Below are 21,003 nucleotides of genomic sequence, written 5' to 3'. Positions count from 1 at the left end.
GTGAAAATATTTTGATGTGCAGTCTTTTTTAGAGCAGACAACGTTTTTGTTTGTGGCTCCCCACAGATTATTTGTTGGAAAAAAATCACTGCAAACCACGAATCTTTGTTTTTAGAAGAACAAAAATGACAAGTTAGAAAAACTAACTGAGAGGAGCCGGAAGCGGAAGTCTGTTGTTATGTGGTCAGTGACGTCATGACGGCTGCTGTCTCTAATGGCTGGACAACAACAACTGTCGGCGAGGGGCAAACTTTCACAAACTTCTACTGAAACGAAAGAAAGTTGGATACAGCGACGTATTTCGGTTGTGTAACCATTCATCAGCGTTTGTCTCTGTTTTTCTTGTAATTACAAATGCGTAATTACTGATGGATTCGAGGTATGACATCCCGCGGAGGGCCGCCGGGGGCTCCGCGAACTCGTCCCCCGCTCTGGGGGCTCAGTCGCGCCGCAGGAAGATGCCTCCCAGACCCGCTGATTTTAAACTTCAAATTATCATTATCGGCTCCCGTGGTGTCGGTAAAACCAGCATCATGGAGAGATTTACCGATGACACTTTCTGCGAAGCTTGCAAGTCGACCGTAGGTGAGGACAGAAGGCGTTTACGAGACTTCTATTTGTCAACTTTTTATTGACAGCAGTTAGCAGGGCTCTGTCTACTTCCTGGAGGGAATATGCATAAACTATCATGGGCTAGACGTTATACTCGTATTGATGACTACTTAACTTAAATGGGACTGAACAGAGCTTACCCCACTGGCTGGAGCTAGCTAACTTAAGCTAACGGAAACAAAAACACTGCTCTAGCTGTCAAATCTGTAGCTTTTAGGTTGCAATGAAGCAACTAACGTGACATAAACAAACGTGTGAGGCTTGGAACAGTGTTTTGTGTGGTTGTCACGTCCATCAGGCTGTTAGAGGGAATGTGGAGCAGGGATTTTAGAGCCCAACACAGTAACTTTTATAGCATCTGCAGCTGTCCAGTAATTAGTTAACTAGATATGTTTGTGGTGAGCCTGTTTTACCACTTTATCTTAGTTTTTTATTTTAATTTTTAAACAAGAGAACCTTGTGACAAATTGCTGTGCCATGGCTATAGAGGCTGCCAGACCTAAAACACATGAAACCCTACATAATGTGGAATTGGACAAACAGTCCTGTGACCAAACCAACAGTCAGACCAATCCCAGAATAGTCACACACAAGCAGCTGCTGTGGCAGAGCTCCATTTTGTGCCCTGTCATTCCTGTGATACAGTGTATCACTAAACATTGTATTCCTTTGATCAACGATTACCATTAAATCCAAATTTAATTTAATGTACACTTCCCTCCTTTGCTTTAAAGGTTGTGTCCAACAATACAGGAAATGCTGGTACTTGTATGTGTCCACATGTGTGTTTTCTGACCCCCCCCCCCCCCCCCCCCCCCCTTCACAGGAGTTGACTTCAAAATCAAGACAGTGGAGCTGAGAGGGAAGAAGATCAGACTACAGATATGGTGAGTAATTGGACAGACGGCTCCAGTTCCTTAACTCCTCTGCATGGTGCATTTCCTGTGTCTGTCCTGTCACCCCGCAGGCTGCTCCAACTAAAACTACTGGTGCCTTTTCAGCTGTGTACAGTAGGCAATGCCTGTGCAAATATGATTTCCTAAAAATGATGTCATTGCATGTTTTGTCAACCTTTAACATGGGATGTGGCTCCAGTGGGGATATAAGTTACTGAAACTTTGTGTGCAGCAGCACATGATCACACTCACCATGTTGTTGTCTATAGTTGGCAGTCACTTTATTCTTGGTTACATAACATGCCGTTGTTGTTACATTTAGTATTTTCTCCTAATTTGCATTGATGACTTTGAAACAAACACACAGGATACTTTTGGTAGGTACTAGGCAGGTCTCAAAGTTTAACTGCACTTTGATTCTAATACAGTTAAAAAGTAAAAACAAGGCAGAGAAGCAAAAACATTGCCCATGATTGCAGAGATCTAGTGTTCAAACCCTGGCAGTAGCACATGTGACTTGGTTGCGCATTTCAACCAGATTATTAGTGGTGTTTGCAAGTGGGAAGCCAGTGAGTAGCTCTATCAGATTCTACTGATTTGTCTGGACAGCGTGGACCTCTGCATGTGATATGCCCTCCTGATGAAGCTCCCTGCAGGCCGTCAACATCACCATAGGTGTTCAACCCAATTTAGAATATTTACTCTTTGTTTTTGTAAATTACACAATGTGCGCTAAGGCCTGTGCTGTAATTGGACACACCTGCACAATTGATTGTCATAGTCCAAAAGTAGCACTCACACCTTTCACAGAGTACCAATACGGTTTTAGGTTGATTTCTATTTGATACTAATAATGCCAATACTGATAAGATACACTTAAAGAACGCCATCTTGTGTTTCAATACCCTCTTTAATCAGCGAGAGACGCATGTCTGATACTTCAAAATGTGAGTGAACAGTCAATTGTATAGCAGCTGACCACTAGAGACAGTTTTATTGTAGCTTAATATTCAGACTGAATTGCCTTTTTGTTTAACTTGTCATATACTATTTGAATTGGGCAGTGACTCAGAAGTCTTGAACCAGCAGTAGCAGGGATGATGTTTGACTCTATTAGGCCTCTTCTTGTGACTTTAAATGGGCCTTATTTACATTTTGAAAACAACTAGCGTTTTGTCAAACGATTGAAAAACTGATTAACATGCCACAAATTACAGTTAGCAAGTATTTCACTGACTCAGTATACGACTGCATTGATTGTGTGTGACAGTGTTGGGCTAAAACGTGTGAACTCCATTGCTTATTTCACTAACGCATCTGTCCTGTTCACTAACACCCCTCCGCCCTCTCACCCCCACATCACATCCACCCGTTACCACGTCCCGTTTTATCCCCGCTCCTCTGCCCACCCTGCGTCCCGTCCCATCAGGACGGCCTTCCTCAATGTGTTTTGTGTCTCACGTTGAACTGCTCACATCAAGCTCCATCATTGCCACGCCCCGGCCTTACCTAACCCTGCCATTGTGCTGCTGTTTCTCTGTCCGCTCTTCTGCTCATAAGCCTGACTGTGACTCACAAAGGGAACAGGGAGAGACTAGCAGGCTGAAGGTACAGTAACACTGCCCTGTGGATGCAGCTCGATCTGCTTGTCATGCTGCTAAATTTAACCCAGACTCTGATGATCAACAGAATCATAACATAAACTTAAAAAGCGTATTCATTTAGCTGCTTTACGTTCTTAAAATGAAGAGTGGATTTCCAAAATGCGGTATATTTACATTGGTTTAATCTCAGGTTCCTGTACTTCTTATGGATCAAACTATAATAGCAGCTATTGCTTTAAAAATACTTTCAAAAGATGATTTTCATTTAAGTTAATGCTAACACTTGGAGCATTTCTTAGCAGTGTATAAACATTTAATAAACTTCAATGGTAAACACAATATAATGTAGTTGTAAGAAGGTGTTTATTAATGTGCAATATTTTCAACAACTATAACATAACCTCCTGAAAAGACATGTTGAACATTATCACAACATTTGTTCTCGTGATATTGTCTTTATACAGTAGCCTCCACTTGCGGGTGCCCACAGGAGGAGTTCCTGTTGTTGACAAATACATTAATAGACACAAACGTGCTCACATGATAGTTTGTTGTGAACCATTGATGAAACGTTTATATATTGCTTATAAATGCTCTACACGGGGGGGGGTAAACTACAGGATTAGCAGTCATTGCTAACTGTACATTGGATGTCATCTTTACTCAAATCTCATTTTGGAACAAAACTCTTCAGGTGTCTTTTTTTATTTTAGCTAAATACCAGATTACAATGTGGATATCAGATGTAACCCTCAAAGTGTCGTTTAGTGTTATAAAATGAATGAATGATGTATTCTGACAGCGTTATTGATTAATACCATTTCATTTGTTACGACTTGTCACAAAACTGATTCTTCCTCCCCTCGTTTGTTGTTTGATCTTAGTTTTTATTTACCAAACATCAGCCTATTAGTCACAGTCATCTTTTAATGAATAAAAAAAACAACCTTTTGATCAAATTAGTCAATCAGCTGTTTGGTGTTATATGTCTTGGTGACACTGCACGGACTTGAGATGATATTGAGTTTCATCCGTGTGACCCACAGGGACACTGCTGGCCAGGAGAGGTTCAACAGCATCACATCCGCCTACTACAGAGGCGCCAAGGGAATAGTGCTAGTGTATGACATCACAAAGCAGGAGACCTTTGACGACCTGCCCAAATGGATGAAAATGATCGACAAGGTAAACAAACTGCTGGAATTATAGGAAATGTGCTTTTACTGCGTTTGTCCTCCGGAGTGTGTTTCTCTGCTATTATTATGTGACAGAGATGTCAGAAACGTTGCTGCAACACTTTTCTCTTGTATGGTGACAAAACAATTGGTTTCTGTCATACATCTAGCACTTAAGATTTACATAAGAATTGAATCTAATATGATTGCCATACCTCTCCTGATGTTGACCCTTCAGGTCTACCGTTGTTTAATCTCACCACCACTGGCAGCAGTTACATGAGCTGGAGGTGTTTTTCAAGTGGAAACTCTTTCAATCACAGCCTGACGGATGTTGGAGACCAATACAGATGTTTGTATTTGAGAGTTTAGAAATATTGATTTGCTCTACAAATTCCATAACATAGATAAACATTGTTGTTTGTGTTCCCATTGCTTTGTGACCAAGAAATGTACTGGAACAACATTTTACAGTTGAAAAATAAACGTGTCACAACTCTGGTGAACAAAGTATAGACTGGTGACTCTCAAAACGTATCTTTGGCATTTCTGTACTTCAGTGTCTTCTTATTTACCGGCTGACATACACACCGATACGATAGATCTGCAATGAGCTGATCTATCTGCCTCGTCGATTTATCGGTCGAGCTCCAAATCAAATTGGCAGAACTTGGGGGAGATGATGAAACTGTTATTATGTTCACATTAATATGCGATATTTATTGCTGGTCCCACCTCAGCATCACACAAAAATGGATCAAACAGTTAAGGAATTGAATAATGATGATGTGAAAGGATTTTCCAAGTTATGTTGCCACATCACACTACATAAAATGTGTAAGAAAATGTCTAGTTTATTTTATTTTTAAGTAACAACCCCAAGGGTGTAATTGTTGTGAAGTTTCCTTTTAGCTGCAGAACCCGTTTTCATGGTGACAGTATGCTGAACACTTATCATTGCAGTAATCTGGTTTGACTTTTCTGAAATGTTAGGCTGGTGACGTCCTGACGCGTCTCCTCTCTGCTTTCTGTCTCATGTCAGTACGCCTCAGAGGAAGCAGAGCTCCTCCTGGTCGGGAACAAGCTGGACTGTGAGACTGATCGTATCATCTCCAGACAGCAGGGAGAGAGGGTGGGTTCACCGCACAATGCTCCAGCTCACCGTCGCATGACAAAACCGTGTCTTCTGTTTCTAGAGATGCTTTCAATGTGCCGCTGAATTGACTTTGAATGTGGACTTTGTGTGCTTCAAAGTCACAGTAATAACACTGACATGTGTAGCATCGCAGCAAGCGTATCCCAACAAATCCTTTAAACCTGTAGGGGAGACGTTTTATGAAGTTTCCTGGTGTATTGTGTTGTTACTGGGAATGAGTCCGTTTTTCTCTTGCTGAAATCGAGCTAATTTTCCTCTTTGTGTTGTAGTTCTGCTCTCGAATAAGTGGAATGCGCTTCTGCGAAGCTAGCGCCAAGGATAACTTCAATGTCGACGAGATCTTCCTGAAGCTTGTGGATGACATCCTGAGCAAGGTTGGTGTGTTGAGAGCAGAGTCTGACCAAATATCTGATAATGAAGAATCAATCTTCAACATAAAGCACCACATGAACAAACATGTTTAAATAACGATTCATTAGATATGTTTAATAATGAATTGTGACCACGATATGTGCAGAGCTTCTAGAGGTGAACGCCAGTGCAATGCAAAAATGTAATGCAGGAATTCGTCAAATATGCACATCAGTTCTGCGTTGCCATGTTCCACTTTCACTGTCCCAAGCCTCTAAATTCAACACTTTCTGCCAGCGTTTTTTAATTTCATCAGATAAGGTTTTAACTGTGACTATCTTCTGTACACGCATTCCTTTGTGTGCAGAATTTCTGTTTCACAAACCTCACACATTATCCAGACACTATTATTTCGTGCCTTAAAGCTTAATTTCTTGTATTCTATCCGTCTCTTTTCGACAAGTCGAGGCTTTTTCAGTCATTGCGCTCGATAAGTCACTGCGGATGCCAACTCAAGCACGCTGCCTACATATTCAATGCATTAACACTGTGTTTCCTGACTTCTTCTCTGTTCAGATGCCTCTGGAAGTTCCCAACAATGAGCTTTCCAACAGCGTCCTGTCTCTGCAGCCTGAACCGGAAGTGCCTCCGGAGTTGTCGCCTCCCCGCATGCGCTGTTGCTGAGTCAGAGTGATCCCCCATCTCACACACACACACACACACACACACACAAGTATACACACAGCACACACATGCAGAGTACCAGGCTGGCCACCAGGGGGCAGCAAACAGCAGCAGTTTGCGGTTACTAACTGTCGATGTAAGATGCATGGACTCTCAACAACCAGTATTATCCTCCCCTGTTTCTTCTTCTCCTGTTTCGTAACTGTCCACAATGACATGAACCGCACTAACACTTAGGCCTGGTGAATCACCCACTTCCTACCACCCCTTTTGTCTACACTCGAGCCCGACTACCTCATTCCTCGGACCGTTAGGCTAGCTGTGCCCCGCAGGTGCCTTCGAGGTAGAGAGCCCTCCGGTAGCAGTTGCACATTGTACAAGGAGGCTGATTGTTGAGGGCCTTGCAGCTTCCTGATGAATACTCAACACACATACTGTAAATTAAGTTTGACATTGTCTGAGTTGCCCCGATGGTCTGGTATTTCTGCATCATCTAGCTTACGCAGAAAAGGGATAACAATATGTTGTGTCTCTTCAGCTTAGTTTAAATTCTGGATCTCGGTACAGTACTTTTATATTCTTATTAATTGGTGTTATTACCAAGTGACGAGTGGACTTGAGGAAAACAAAAGCACATGATGTAAATACGGTGTGTTGCTGTAACGACTGGACACGGTGCAGATATTTGCGGCCAGCAGTAGGCGGTTGTGTGGTGGTGGATCATATCAGTTTGTATTCCTTTGCCTTAAAGTGTTAAAAGTAGCTGGAACGGCTCATTTCACATTTGTATGAATTTCTATGTTTTGCACTACAATCCATCTCACCTAGTGAAGCTGACATGCAGAAAATAGAAAGTACACGACTTGTCATTTAGTAAAGATCAGTGTTGCCTCGCTAGTGGCCGTTCTGATCTCCCTGTTCAGGTGGGACGGAGATGCAAGGAGAGATGGGTAATGTAGTCTTTGAGGGATCTGTGTTTTTACAGGGGCATTCTCCATGTGTGTGACTGGCTTTTTAGAGGAAGTAGAGACAGCGAGTAGCCAGTGGACACACACATGGTTTTAGCCTTAGTTTTGGGTTTGTTACTAATATTGCAAAGTGTTTAGTTTTTCCTCTGATTTCGCATGCAGAAGAATGTTTGAGTCATTTGGGGGGAAAAGGGCAGAAAGTCTATTTGAAGGACTCAGGAAACTTTGATCGGCTCATATCTGCTCGTTTTGACAGGCGTTTATTGCAGACTTGATTTGAGTTTCATAACAAATTGATGAAGAAATATCTTCATATAAAATCCTGCTTGATGGGGGTGTTTGTGTTAATAAGAAGAGGTCAGCAGATTTACATTTTTTGATTTAAATTTAAATTTGGCAGTTTGTTACAGACCAGTGTTTCCCAGTACTTGTACATTTTCAAAAAACTAGGCTATGCATGTTAAGCCTATTTTTTTTAAATTAATGCATTATTGCAGCACTGTGCATTCTTCTGTTTAGTTTTTACATGTTGGAGTAAAAGTCTGAGGTTGAGGAAGCACGAGTCAATTTGTAGGACCTTTTTTAAAATGACCTAAACTGACATGTCGTTGGTTAATTAGATTTTATGCAAGTAAGTTTTATGTTAAAGTCAATATTCTGTGGACTTAAGCTGGCACATTATGTAATATTGAATAGTCCCAAACCGCAAACAAAGCAGTCAATGACATCCAAGCACATCTTGCAATACGATTATCAACAAACAAACACATTTTCTGCAACACATTTTATCTTGTGTTTTGAAATTTCGAACTTCTTTTGACATTGTTTTGTGGAGTGAAACCTTCATTTGTCGCACTAACCCTTTGGTCTTTGTTTTAATAGCCAAGCCTTCTACTACTCAGTGTTTTCAATATACATTTTAAGAAATGCTTTTATTTGAAATGTGTGTCCTTTCAGATGGAAGACTGTGCTTTGTATTAAACCTGTTTTAAGTCTTTGAAAAAAGTTTTGGCATGTTTAAAGCAGATTTGTGGTATTTATAACTTGTGGCATTCTTGAACTAATGAAATGCAATTAAAGATATCTATATTTATTACCAGATTATGGTCTTGATTTCATTGTGTTTACTAAAGTGGGATGTGTGACGTATACCAGGGGTCCTTGAGTGGATTCCAGGAACACAGAAATTATAATTTTCTCAGTTTTAACGTTCTTTCTCTTCAGAGTTTCAAGTCACTGAAAGATGCTGCAGACATGATGTTTTTACTTCTCCATATATGATATTTTAGATTGGTGTCTTAGGGGTAAAACCATTCATTCAAGGATCTGATTTGGAAGTATTGAGTGTGAGGTTTGCCCACAGGAAGAGGTGAGTAGTACCGGCCCCTCCCGATTCAATCTTTGCTCCTCATGTGAAGGTGCTCAATAGCCAACAGAGTGCGTGTCAGTAGGGCATGCGCACCAAAGCGTGGCAGACCAGGTCCCGCCTGGTCCCAGAGAAAACAAGGGGTGTGCATGTGAAGCAGCAGCGCATGCGCCGCGCGGAAAATCACGGGCGTCGAGCTTCACACCGCAGCGATTGCAGATCCTGTCAGATAGGAAGGAGTGAGAAGGGGTACGAGGACCAGGGGCCCCCCCATCACTCACAGCCCGGGTACAACAGAGGGATGGAGACCCGAAGAAGAAGAAGAGGGCTGATGTGACTCCGACTGACTCTTCTTTTTGTATTATTTATAACTTGAGCCTTACGAGCCCTGTCTGCAGATGCAACCTGTCTGTCATCCCGTCCGTCCCAGTAATCCTATTTTGTGTAGCAGCGTTTCCTCCACGGGGGCTAAAGCAGAGGGGACACAATGACAACCTGGTGAATGCAGACCAGATGGAGTAAAAAAACGTCAAGCGCGGCGCAGGATGCGCATCCCCGGCCCGTCCAGGAAGAAGGTAGACCAACCTGGCTGTTTTTCTGGTGTCGTGTGTCAGAGATTTTCCGCGGTGCTGTGGATTGATCGTTTCCTTCGTCGCCCTCCTGCTGCCGGTGTCGGTGTATAATGGAGAGCTCCAATGGCTCTGGCAGCGACACCAAACCGCAGAACCACCAGTTGGAGAAGAAGAGACTGAACCGGGCGCCTTCCCCGGCCAGACCTTTCCTCAAGGATGTGCACTCTCGCTCCACCAAGCCACCTGCCATCGTACCAAAATCCCCCAAACTCAACAAGCAGCAGTCTGCCTCGGTGCCCTTGGCCCATCCGAACCGCAGCTCCAGACGCCACACAGCCGGTGCTAAAGAGAAGCCCGCCACGGCGAAAAGTAACGCCAAGTCTTCTGTCGTGAAAAAGCCCACAAAGGTGCCTCAGCATGCGGCGGTCGAGCCCAAAGCCGCCAGCATCAAACCGGACAGCACCAGCAGTCCCATCCTCGCCAAAGGCAAAAAGGGGAAACTAGCCTCGGGGTCTCCGGGCCCTCCCGGCCATGGATCCCCGATCCGGGTACCGACCGGAGCGCTTCACGGCCGGGTCAGCCAGACCGACAGCAGCTCGGACCTGTCGGACTGTCCGTCCGAGCCGCTGTCGGACGAGCAGAAGCTGGCACCGGCTGCTAGTAGCGACGCTGAGTCCGGCACCGGCTCCAGTGACCGGGATCAGATGGGAGGCGATAATCCGCTGCGGGCAGAAGCGACCGGAGCGGCCGCAGCCGGTGCTCCATTGCGCACAACCGAGGCTTCCGCAGCCAAGGAAAGCATGTCTCAGGCTCAGCCCACTCCGGGGGCGCACGGAGAGAAACCCAAGCAGGAGAAACCCTCACCAGGCGCACAATTCAGACTGCCAGGCACCAAGGATATGAGTGAGGACGACCTGCTGCGGGAGGTGGAAGATTTGAGATCTGAAAACGACTACCTCAAGGTATGATGATGTTATCTCAAATAGACAAACGTGGCTATTTGTTGTATATTATGTTGTATATTTTTAAATATAAACACATAATTCAAAATGTACGCTTAAAAGACACAATTTCCTCGCAGGCTCATTTAATCGGTAGTTCGGAGGCAGCTGTTTCCCAAAAGAGGAGCCAAACTGTCCCTTTACAGGACAGTCCCGGGTTCAATCCTCAACGTCACCTGTTCCTTTAAGTGTCCTTGGTCAACTTCCACCTGCTCGCTAACTGAAAGCATAATCTAAATGTACAAATTATTTAAATCTGAACGCATTCCCTTTAATGCTCAGCTGGCATCCCCACGGTGTCCCTCTGTCGACTCTCCATCCATCATGTCGTCTTTTTTACCCTTCCCGTGCTTCCCTATGGATTTGACCTTTATTGATGGGAGTTTTATTGATAGTGGCTTCTACCTGATGTGTCCTCAGACTTTCTTTTTTTAAAATGTTGTTGCTGTCAAGTCACCAAAGTCTTATTGTGACAGAAAGACTCAACATTCCTCCCCTCATGTTGCATCTGGGGCACCAAGAGTAACATTATCTGTAATAATATGAACAAATTGTACTCAGAGATGCACAGTACTTTTTAAATCAGTGTTTTGTTTGCCATCGTTTAATCGTTGTATCTTACATCTTGCATGAAGATCCTGCTTAAAGACTTCATGCAGGATCCCCCTCCCCCCCTTCTTTAACTAGGCTATCCCCATAAATTGGGGAGGGGAGGCAAACAGATAATGCGGCAAACAATCTTTCCGTTTTTTTCTCTCTTTTAGATGGGAAACAGGTTTACTTGCATGTTATTATTTCAAACTTGACCACGCATGTCTGTGTGTGTCTCTCTCTCTCTCTCTCTTTGGCCCGGTGCAAACACAAGAGAGTTAATCAGCTTTACTGGCTCTGCCTGTAATGGCTTTATCCCACAGGACTTGATAACAGTCAGATGTCCCATGTGTGTGAGGTTCAAACGCCCTCCTGCCTGGTGTCAGTCTGCCAGCTGGGACTCTGAGGTGAAGTCTGCCACCTCCCCCCGCCTCCCATGCATCCCCCAAATGTTATGGGAGTCCCCACCACTGCTGTATCAGTACTGCTCATGGGGGGAAAAAACTGTTTAGCCCATTTATTTTGACACTTCAGTTTTACTTTACATTATATTTCAGGTATTTTAGCTTCTTTTAATTGCACATAGAGAAACAGTTTCAACCTGTATTGTTGTGTCTACAGTAAAACTGCACAGCACCAAGAAACTCTGTTTTTTTGGGCTGCAACGACTAGTCAATCAATCGACATAAAAGGAACCCAAACAATCAATTCAAGTCATTATTCAAACAAAAATGCAAAACATTTGCTCCAAGCTTCTCAAATGTAACGATGTGCTGCTTTCCTCTATTTAATATCATTATAAATGTAATATCTTTGGGACCTTCGGACTTTTTTAATATGTCACACTCAGATCTGTGTGCATTTTGAAGTTTAAAATAAAAGTTTTATAGATGCAACTATTAATGACTGAATAGAGAAATAATTGTCTGATTAATCGATAATGGAAATAATATTAAGTTGCAGCCCAAATTTTCATTATCGCTTAATACGCTTAATACTTTTCAGTTAGCAAAGCAATTGCAATTTTCAGAAAATTGCAAAAAATGTCCCTCACAAGTTCCTAGAGACCAAGATTACGTCTTAAAAATGCTTGTGTTTCTGACAAATAGTCCTAAACTCAACATATATTCAGTTTTCTATCACATAAAACAAAGAAAAACATCATGACTTCACATTTGAGAAGCAAATAAACGATAAATGGATTATCAAAGTTGTTGAATTTTCTCTGAATCTAGTCACACTATTTGATTTCTAAAGATTTAAAGCCATAACTTAGTTAATTATGGCTCAGCTGATTGATTGCATTTTGATAAGTGATTAATCATTTTAGTACTTTTTTACTTGAACATTCTCTAAGTCCAGCTCCTCAAATGTGAAGATTTGCTTCTTTTCTTTGTCACATTTAATAGCAAATTGATTATATTTCAGTTTTGGGCTATTGGTTGGTAAATACAACTTATATGAAGACGTCATCTTGGGGAGAAATTGTGATGTTTTTGTTTACAATTTGTTGGAAATTTACCGGAGTAATACAGAAATATTGATCAATTAACTGCTCAGCTAAGATATCCACACTTGACACCCTTAAAGAGATGATTAAGCGGTGATGACTCGGCGCACACGCTCCCCATAAACATCAAGGATATTCTCTGAATATATCTGCTCCCAGGATGCTGCTCTGCCTCTGATTTTAACCTGGCCATTGATTGGACCGACCCCGTGCGAGGTCATTAGCTCCTTCCTGCAGAGCCCTCCTCGGAAAACAATCGGCACTGTGCTTTTCCAAACGAGGATAGATTTAGTTTTCATTAATTGACACACTCATCCCAACTCCCCCTTCAGCATTCTATTGTCTTTTTTTAAGCAGGTGCCAGTCAAACCCTTTGAATATCCATCTCAGGGGAAATCTTCTGAGCAAACTGATTCCACAGATTAGGCATGCACCGGTACCGATAGCAGATGTCGGGTCCTGACTCTAATAGCTGGACCTGATAAGAGTGACATTGGGGCCGATTTATTCAATTCAATCCTATCTGTACATACTATATACATTTTATACAGCCATTTTAATTCCTGTTTAAGTTTTTACCAATATGTTGCTAATGTTGAATTGTAATTCATGTTAATTTTGAATTTTGAATTTTTTCTTGGTGCAAAATTCAGTCAATTTACATCTATGTTTTTATAAGTTACATTTTGTTTTACAAAGACAAGACTGATGTTGCCGAACACATGAGAGAATGATCTCCGTCACTTCCGCACAGTGAGGCAGACAGCGTATTAATTAAACAATGGTATCGGATTAGTACTTCTTGTATCGACCGATACCCAAAGCCCAGGTGTTGCTGTTGGTATTGGGACTGAAATAGTCGGATCAGTGCATCCCTATATCAGATACCCTCTGGGTTACCAAACAAACAATCATAGTACTACAGATAAATCTTAACCTCTTTTCCTCCAACAAGGCCGGGTCCTTTCATGTTGATAGGAGATGGGGAGTGTGAATGCATCCAATCCGAGAGATAAGATGCTTAGAGCCAACTAGTGGTGTTACATCATCAGCACTAACAGTACTTGCATTACTGGAACACGTATGTAATCATATGAAAGTATAATCACCGGGAGGTCAAATATATATTGCATCTCTTCTGTAATAGCTTTATGCCGTATGTCGTAGAATTGGAAAATACATCATCTCTCTGCTGTTATTGAAAAGGTGTAAATCAGTGTTTGCGCAAATTGCAAACCACGTTACGTTTTTGTTAAGCGGCTAAGAATCTTCATTTCCTGTTTGCTGTTAAAAGTTCATTCACATGAGAAATTAAGGCTAAAAACTGCCCCAAAAACATTTTAAACAGGAGAAACACACTATATCAATATTTTTGATGTAGCCATTGCCATTTTTAAGCCTCGGGTGTTGTCACATCAGTTCTTCCGACAGCAAGATGTACTGTAATTGTTTCTTGACACCTTTGTCCATAACATCCTAAAACTAATGGATTTCCTTGACATTGCTCTATATTTGAGGACAAGATATTTTGTCATCTAAATGCACCTCAAGTCAAAGCTTGTACAGAGGAAATATTAAAATCTAATTTGCAGAATGCAATGAAATATAAAGAGCACGTTCATACTCCCCAGAAGCTGAACATTTTGAATACTACAACCGTATATCCTTTTTAAAAGCGCAATAAATACACAAGTGTGAGGATGCAAAGACATAGGCCTACATGGAAATGGACAAAAGAGGCTAAAATAACATGATTTATGATGTGGATGCAAATAGCTGTCTATCCGTTTATGCCTTTTGATGTTGATGATCCTGGGCGGTTTTCTGTAACGCCACCCTAAAGAAAAACTTCTCTCCTACTTCTGGTTTGATTAAGTGCTTTTTTTTAATACAAAAACTGTCTCACAAATTCAAAGCTTTTGGAGAGTATTGCTCTTGTGTACCAATTATTATTATTATTATTATTATTATTATTATTATATCATTCACAATAATAGCCTTTAAAGGTATATCCTGTAAAATAAGTCATTAGTTTTCTTTTACCCACAGAAAAGTAAGAAAAGTACTTGCTACTGTTTGCAAAGCAACATTATAACATTAAAACAGCATGAACATCAGAGTCAGCACTATTTGCAGCACAGAATGCCAACTTACATTGGTGTGAAAAAAGAGAGAGAAAAATGAATTGACTGGCACAAATGTGCATTAACGTATATTGTAGCACGGAGGTGGTATTAAGGTTTCGGCTTGTGTGTCTCTCAGGATGAAGTGGACGAGCTGCGGGCGGAGATGGACGAGGTGCGAGACAGCTACCTGGAGGAGGAGGTCTACCAACTGCAGGAGCTGCGGCGAGATCTGGACCGCTCCAACAAGAACTGCCGCATCCTGCAGTACCGCCTGCGGAAAGCCGAGCAGAAGAGCCTGCGGGTCGCACAGACCGGCCACGTGGACGGAGACCTGCTCCGTAGTCTGGAGCAGGACTTGAAGGTATGTTTGTGTCTTTGTGTTAGGGATTGACCAGTCAACACTGTGCTTTTATTCAGTGTTTGTATAAAATACCATACGATCAGTTTGCACTTACATTCATAGGCAGTTAGTGATCGAACACTTAGTGATTTTTAGCTCTGCTTGATGCATTGTTCTTACCCTGGCGTGCATGCATGTGTGATGGCGTTTGGATGATCATTAGTGTTCATGACACATGTGAAATATTTGTACATCTATTTTGTATTTATGCATCTATTCTGTTTGAACTGCATGTGTTTGTCCTTCAACATATCGGTCTCTGTGATCTCAGGTGGCCAAAGATGTGTCGGTGCGTTTGCACAACGAGTTGGAGAGCGTGGAGGACAAACGCAGCAGAGCTGACGATGAGAACGAGCTGCTCAGACAGAAGATCATCGAGGTGGAGATCTCCAAACAGGCGATGCACAACGAGCTGGAGAGGACCAAAGAGGTGAGTGGAGGATAACGGGAGACATGGTGTTGATATGTCGAGGCTCTTGCAGGTCGTGGGAAAAAAAAATGTGCTTTCATGCACACAAAGGTGTATTTTTATTTTAGGAGATCCTAATCGTCCGTTACGCTTGCAGAAACAAAGCAACGGAAATCAATTCTCTGGTACACACAGAAAAAAACAACAGAATCTTGAGAATCTGTTTGGGCCTAGTGGTGAATGAACGATGGTGAAAATAACAACTGTGATGACAACGGTTTTGGTGACTATGCTGTTTGAACAGGATGAAGCTCCAGTTCCACCAAGAGATGTTAGTTAGTATTGTGGCCGCTTGACTGCTTGCATAAAGCAAGAGGATCAATGATGATCACCGGGCTGATCAGCATTGTCAGTGCTGGGAATTAATTTCATCAATCACCTAAACGCTCTTTGACAGCGTCAAAACAACTGCTTTGTGCAATGGTGCGTGTTATTTTTAAAGCCTTGCAACAATGTGAACATGTCCTTATTTACAGCTTAATTCTGCAAGAATAGTTTGGTTAGATGCATCCACACTCCAGAGTACTACACAAATACTACTGATGTTCAGATCGAGCTATAATACTACTCAGTCCTACCCAAATCTGCAACCACCCTCCCCCCCTCACAGCGGAGGTGTGTTCACATGGTAACCTGCAAAAGAAATCCAAGTCTCTCCCCATAAACCTCCATTTGGAATGTAGTCCATCAACTCCTTCTCTAGCCAAGAATCTTTTCTCCAGTTCAGCTCTGCAAAATTAAAGAGTTCGCAAAATACTTTGTGAATCCAGCCGGTCAATCTGTTGGCCTTATATCATTGCCAGTACATGTCTTTGCAAGGCATGTGTTTTACCCCTTTTTTCTACCAAAATAAGCACCATTGGAGCTGCAGCCAAAAATGACCCGTGAATACTGCAGAGTCATTTGTTCAGGGAATGGCTGCCGGTTGTAACCTTTGCCATTAAGACAAAAGCCAGATATTTGTGGGTGATAAAAGCGCACTGCGAAAATGTATTTTGTTATTTTCAGAATAAGTTCGGCTACTCAGAAATCAATCGGCCATTATTTGGCATCTCAGTCGTTCAATACGTGATCCAGAACACTGATTTAATGGCTAGACGAGATTGTCAGTGTTTCAGGAATGTAAGAGCCATTTTGAACGGACATTTAGTATAAAAAATGTACTCATAGTATACACTAAAAAAATGTCAATTTTGGTGGTTCTTTTGACTTTTATTGTTCTTGTTTTCCAATGAGTTAATGTGTTTTGGGACTACTGCTGCCGTCCTGCTCTGAATGATCTTAACAGGTGTAATACTATCATGTGTTTACACTTTGGTGTATCTGCACCATAGAAAGTCATCATTCTTCTGCTAGCAGTTGCACTCAAACTATGGATATATACTTCATATTGTTGTTAACATGTTTGAACATATCAGATTAATTCAGTTGGCATTATAATCTTGCATTTGATGTATTGTGAGCTACTGATGGTGTGAGCCCCTATTTTACAGTGTAGAATTTAGACTTTTGTCTGTAGACGTTTGCATCACTCTGACTCTCCTGTTGGAGGGAATATTTGAAGTGAGGTCTTCTTGCAGGTAATGACATGAGCGGAGGCTTTTCTCAGGGCTGCCAGGGTTCAGCTGCTTAGACTAATCGATTTTGACATCAGCGGGTAACATGACGTGCGGCAGCAAAGAGAAAGTAGGCTAATACCAGACCAGTGAGCATGGCGACGTGGCTTTCTTCTGCCAACTGGGGACACTGTTTCTTTTTTAGTGTCGTCTTGTCTGCTGCTGGTTTGATTCCCAGCTTGTGCCACAGCGACTCCATATGACTTCTGTTACATGCCTCCCCAAATAGGTCTTCTGCTGGTGGAAAATCAGTATTCTGAAGCAGCCTGTGACCTTAACTATCTGTGTTTGCAACATTGATGTTTTTTAAAGACAACTTAACAGCCCCCGACTGAGCTGCATGTGCTCGGGCGAAGACAGAAAATCCATTTCTAGTCCAGATGTGCTAATGCGGCAAATGCAAGGTCCAGTTTGTGTTGACGTCGCTCGACACCGGTAACCTTTCATAAGAAAACAATTCGAAGTGAGAGAATGCCCGACATGTGGCTGTAAATGTTAATGTAAATTTGAACTTGCATATAGCAATTTCCTTATTGGTGGTGTCTCTATTCTCCAGATCCCTTATTCTGAGCAGTATTAGGATACAAAGGACCACAGGATGACACAGACCTTCTTGTACACAGAGAAACAGGCGAGGGAGTCGGAGAAGGCTGAGATAGCGGCTGCTCCAAATGATTGCAGATTCTTTTGTGTCCCCTTGAGGTTTGTCCCAGAAAAACACAAGCCGTCTCTGAATGTGCACTTCGACATCACATATCACATGATGCTGTGTTTCTTCCCCCCCCCCCCCCTTTCCTTACCAGAACTGTGCATTTATAATGCAGCACCCCAAGATTTTTAATTTTGTTCCATGGAAATACACAGTTTCTCTGTCTGGGACTTTTCCCTGTACTTTAATCACCATGTGCTCATGTTGAAAGACTTCAATCCCTGTGAAATCCATAATGCACAGCGGGTGACCTGTTAATTATTTTTTATTGTTGGTAGCAGGGGATGACGAGAGTATTTACAAACATTTAGTCAGGGACGTATTTCAATGAATGAATCTAAGAGTGTGCCCTCTTCTCTTACTCACAGAGATGAAGAGAGCAGCTCATTCTACTGATAAGAATCTGGTGGTTCAACTGGACTGAAAGGTTGTTTCTTTCTCTTTCTGCTTTAATTAGGTTTTGTAAATTGCGACCCAGGTGTAATGTAATGCAGTCAAAAGTAGAAAAGCCTCCACACTCCTTTTGGGTTTTTACTAGTTTTAGGAATTCCATCTGAGGCACCTGCGTCTTCTTCCATTGATTTATTATTTTTTAAATGATCTTTTGCTGTTCTTTCACCACTAAAGTTCAGTGGTAACACACTGTAGGATTACAAAAAGCTTCTTCAGTTACTTTACCTGTCAAACCTTCTCACCACAGTAGTAAAAGAGCAGCTGACCCCAGATACTTCAGCCATTTTTCCTGCTATCAGAGGCCACACAGTGTGACTCTGGCCCAGAGATTGGCACCCCTGCATGGATTAATCCAACAGGCCTGTTATAAAACAGCCTGGCGTGTTTCGGTGCACTCTGATGGGAGGGGAGAGCGAGCGAGAAAAAGACAAAGAGGCAGAGTGGCAGAGAATGGCTGTAATCAGATGGCCGTGGGCCCTGTCTGCCTGCGATACGACCACTGCTTACAGACCTGATATTAAACAGTTTGGGAGGGCTGGTTGACAGGACCCTCTGTTGGTACAATATCGGCCCGGGGAGCAAATTGTTGCCGCTGCATCTGTGTGGTCAGCATGAAGGCTGGTGGAGAGATGTTTCATTCCTCTGACATTTGAAGAAAGGCACACTGATACGTGTAATGAAATGGAACTAATGAAACGTCAACGTGCACAACGCAAGCATCAGGTGATTTATGAGGCGCTCTCCGTCCGCTGTGATAAGTTCATCTTGTGTTGCAGCAAAATGATAATCCTTTGTGCTGTGCTTGTTGACATCAGATCACATGACGACAGCACACAATAAAAGGCCGAAATCAACATATCTTATAACACATTTTGGTGGCACTCCTCCCGCAATGGAGGTGTAAGAGTTATTGTGCCGAGTAAGATTATGCTCCTCTTTGACATACTTTGCTGCCAATCAATTAAGGAATATGCTCCTCTATAGAGATGATTTCTTTTTCAAGAAGCTTCAATGAAAACTGCAAAGTCTTACTTAACAGAGAATTATTCAGTGACCATGACTTTGATTCTGGAAACCCACATTATTATTGAACTTTTTAAATTCCATGTTTTGTGTTGGTGCCACAAACAACTCCATTCAGAGATTTGTGCTTTTCTTTGTCATACATCATTGTAAATTGAATATCTTTGTGTTAATTGGACTAAACGAGCAATCTCAAGACACCACTTTTTAATGACTAATCGATTATAATAATTTAATTGATAAATAAAATGATAGTTTGTTGCTGCCTTAAAACAAAGAAACACATTATATCCTCACATTTGAGAAGCTCGAACCAGGAAATTCGTTTGGCATTTTACTTGAATATGTATTCTGATAATCCACTGATTGCTTCCTCAACTAATTGTTGCAGCTCTAATTGATATCATCGTCATATCTGTGCAATAAATAAGTCACAACTAGCAGCTAATTAGCCTAGCTTAGCATAAGGACTGGAAACGGGGGTAAATAGCTAGCCTGGCTCTGTCCAAAGGTGTTAAGATTTGCCTACCTCGAGTGGAAAATAGCCATCTTCTAGTCCAAACATCTGAAACATCAACTAGCACTGTTGTGTGAATCAGAGTATTGGCAGCATTTGCATTTTTTGCACATATAAAAAAAGAAAAAAGAACATCAAGTATCTCCTAGAGTTGCCCTAAGTCTTTTGTTGCTGTGTTTTATTACTACAAAGGTACGAGAGGGGAATGCCTGCATTCTCCATTATTCGCGTCGACAATGTCTGAGTGAGAGTCACTGCAGACATGATGTGTTTCATGTCAGAGCACTTCTCTCTCAGCAGAAGAAGTGCTGGCTTTGAAGAGGATTCTGCTCTTCTCATCTCTGCTTCTCACTTCTCCTTCACATATCTTCCCCTACACTTCTCCTCTGCTGTGGTTCCCTGTTGCAAGATTGCTGAAGGAATCTCATTGACCTAGTTAATATCTTGTGTCTGACTCCACCAATGGGAGGAAGAGCAGGCGTGAGGAGAGGAGTTGCGTAGGGACTCTGCTGTAAGTCAAAATCTGCTGCAGTGACACGCATCCATATGAAGCTTATCGTCACACAGCAGCGGCGCTGTGAAATCTCTGGTTAACACGATGGAGGTGTCTTAGACAATATTACTGGTATTCAGAGACCTCACAACTTTCATTTACAGTCGGTGATCTGCATGCTTTTGCTCAAAATAAAAGTTTAAAAGGTCAGACAAGTGGAAAAAAATATATAATAATGATTGATTCCTGAAAACTATTTTAACCTGGTGACAGTAATGTGTATGTTGATCTAATATTAAAGGACATTGGAAATAGGCTAATCCTGTACAATGTGACGCAAAGCACTTTAGAGACAATGACACCGTTACCCTAAAGGCAATCTCTCACCGACACAAAGCAAATCATCAATTCTGCATGAAACCCCGGAGTGATGCGTTATAGTTCGGAAGCGCCGTCCTTTGAAGTTTAAAACCCATTAAAAAATGAAATTCCTCCTCCGTAGGAACATGTTTTGCAAGTATTTTACTTTACAGAAGTATCAAAGCTGCCACTTTATAATCATAAAACATCCTGAAGCATGCGCTGCTGCAGTAATCAAAGTGTGTCTGTAAATGTCTTCAGACACATCCAGGCACATTTTAAAGCAATTTCAAAAACGCATTCAGAGTCATCACGATCTTTGATTTTGATTTCAAGCACCAGTTAAAGTAT

At 42.0% G+C, this 21,003-nt stretch overlaps 2 protein-coding genes across 2 annotated transcripts in view; both read left to right on the top strand.

Annotated features, from left to right (window-relative positions):
- Window positions 1-221: 221 nt before the first annotated feature.
- Window positions 222-8,547, top strand: rab12 (RAB12, member RAS oncogene family). Its single transcript, XM_079172597.1, has 6 exons — window positions 222-585; window positions 1,439-1,499; window positions 4,159-4,297; window positions 5,330-5,419; window positions 5,713-5,817; window positions 6,371-8,547. The coding sequence occupies exons 1-6, from the start codon at window positions 369-371 to the stop codon at window positions 6,476-6,478; spliced, it is 720 nt and encodes a 239-aa protein (XP_079028723.1). The 5' UTR covers window positions 222-368; the 3' UTR covers window positions 6,479-8,547.
- Window positions 8,548-9,494: 947 nt separating this feature from the next.
- mtcl1 (microtubule crosslinking factor 1) overlaps window positions 9,495-21,003 on the top strand; it is a gene marked incomplete at both ends in the record, with an annotated part of 60,065 nt that continues 48,556 nt past the window's right edge. Inside the window, 3 exons of the mRNA XM_079172500.1 lie at window positions 9,495-10,346; window positions 14,749-14,973; window positions 15,284-15,442. Of these exons, the coding sequence (XP_079028626.1) occupies window positions 9,495-10,346; window positions 14,749-14,973; window positions 15,284-15,442 (1,236 nt within the window). The remainder of the gene's footprint in view (window positions 10,347-14,748; window positions 14,974-15,283; window positions 15,443-21,003) is intronic.

Source organism: Pholis gunnellus (genome assembly GCF_910591455.1).
Source record: "Pholis gunnellus genome assembly, chromosome: 14".
Lineage (NCBI taxonomy): Eukaryota > Metazoa > Chordata > Actinopteri > Perciformes > Pholidae > Pholis > Pholis gunnellus.
The sequence above is the reverse complement of the archived record's forward strand: the minus strand, read 5'-3'. Positions and strand labels throughout refer to the sequence as shown.

Bases quoted from the DNA above. Each gene is read 5' to 3' on its own strand.
- rab12 (XM_079172597.1), top strand. From the start codon at position 369: ATGGATTCGAGGTATGACATCCCGCGGAGGGCCGCCGGGGGCTCCGCG. The intron at 586-1,438 runs GTGAGGACAGAA...CCCCCTTCACAG, and splicing joins AGCTTGCAAGTCGACCGTAG to GAGTTGACTTCAAAATCAAG. The intron at 4,298-5,329 runs GTAAACAAACTG...GTCTCATGTCAG, and splicing joins GGATGAAAATGATCGACAAG to TACGCCTCAGAGGAAGCAGA.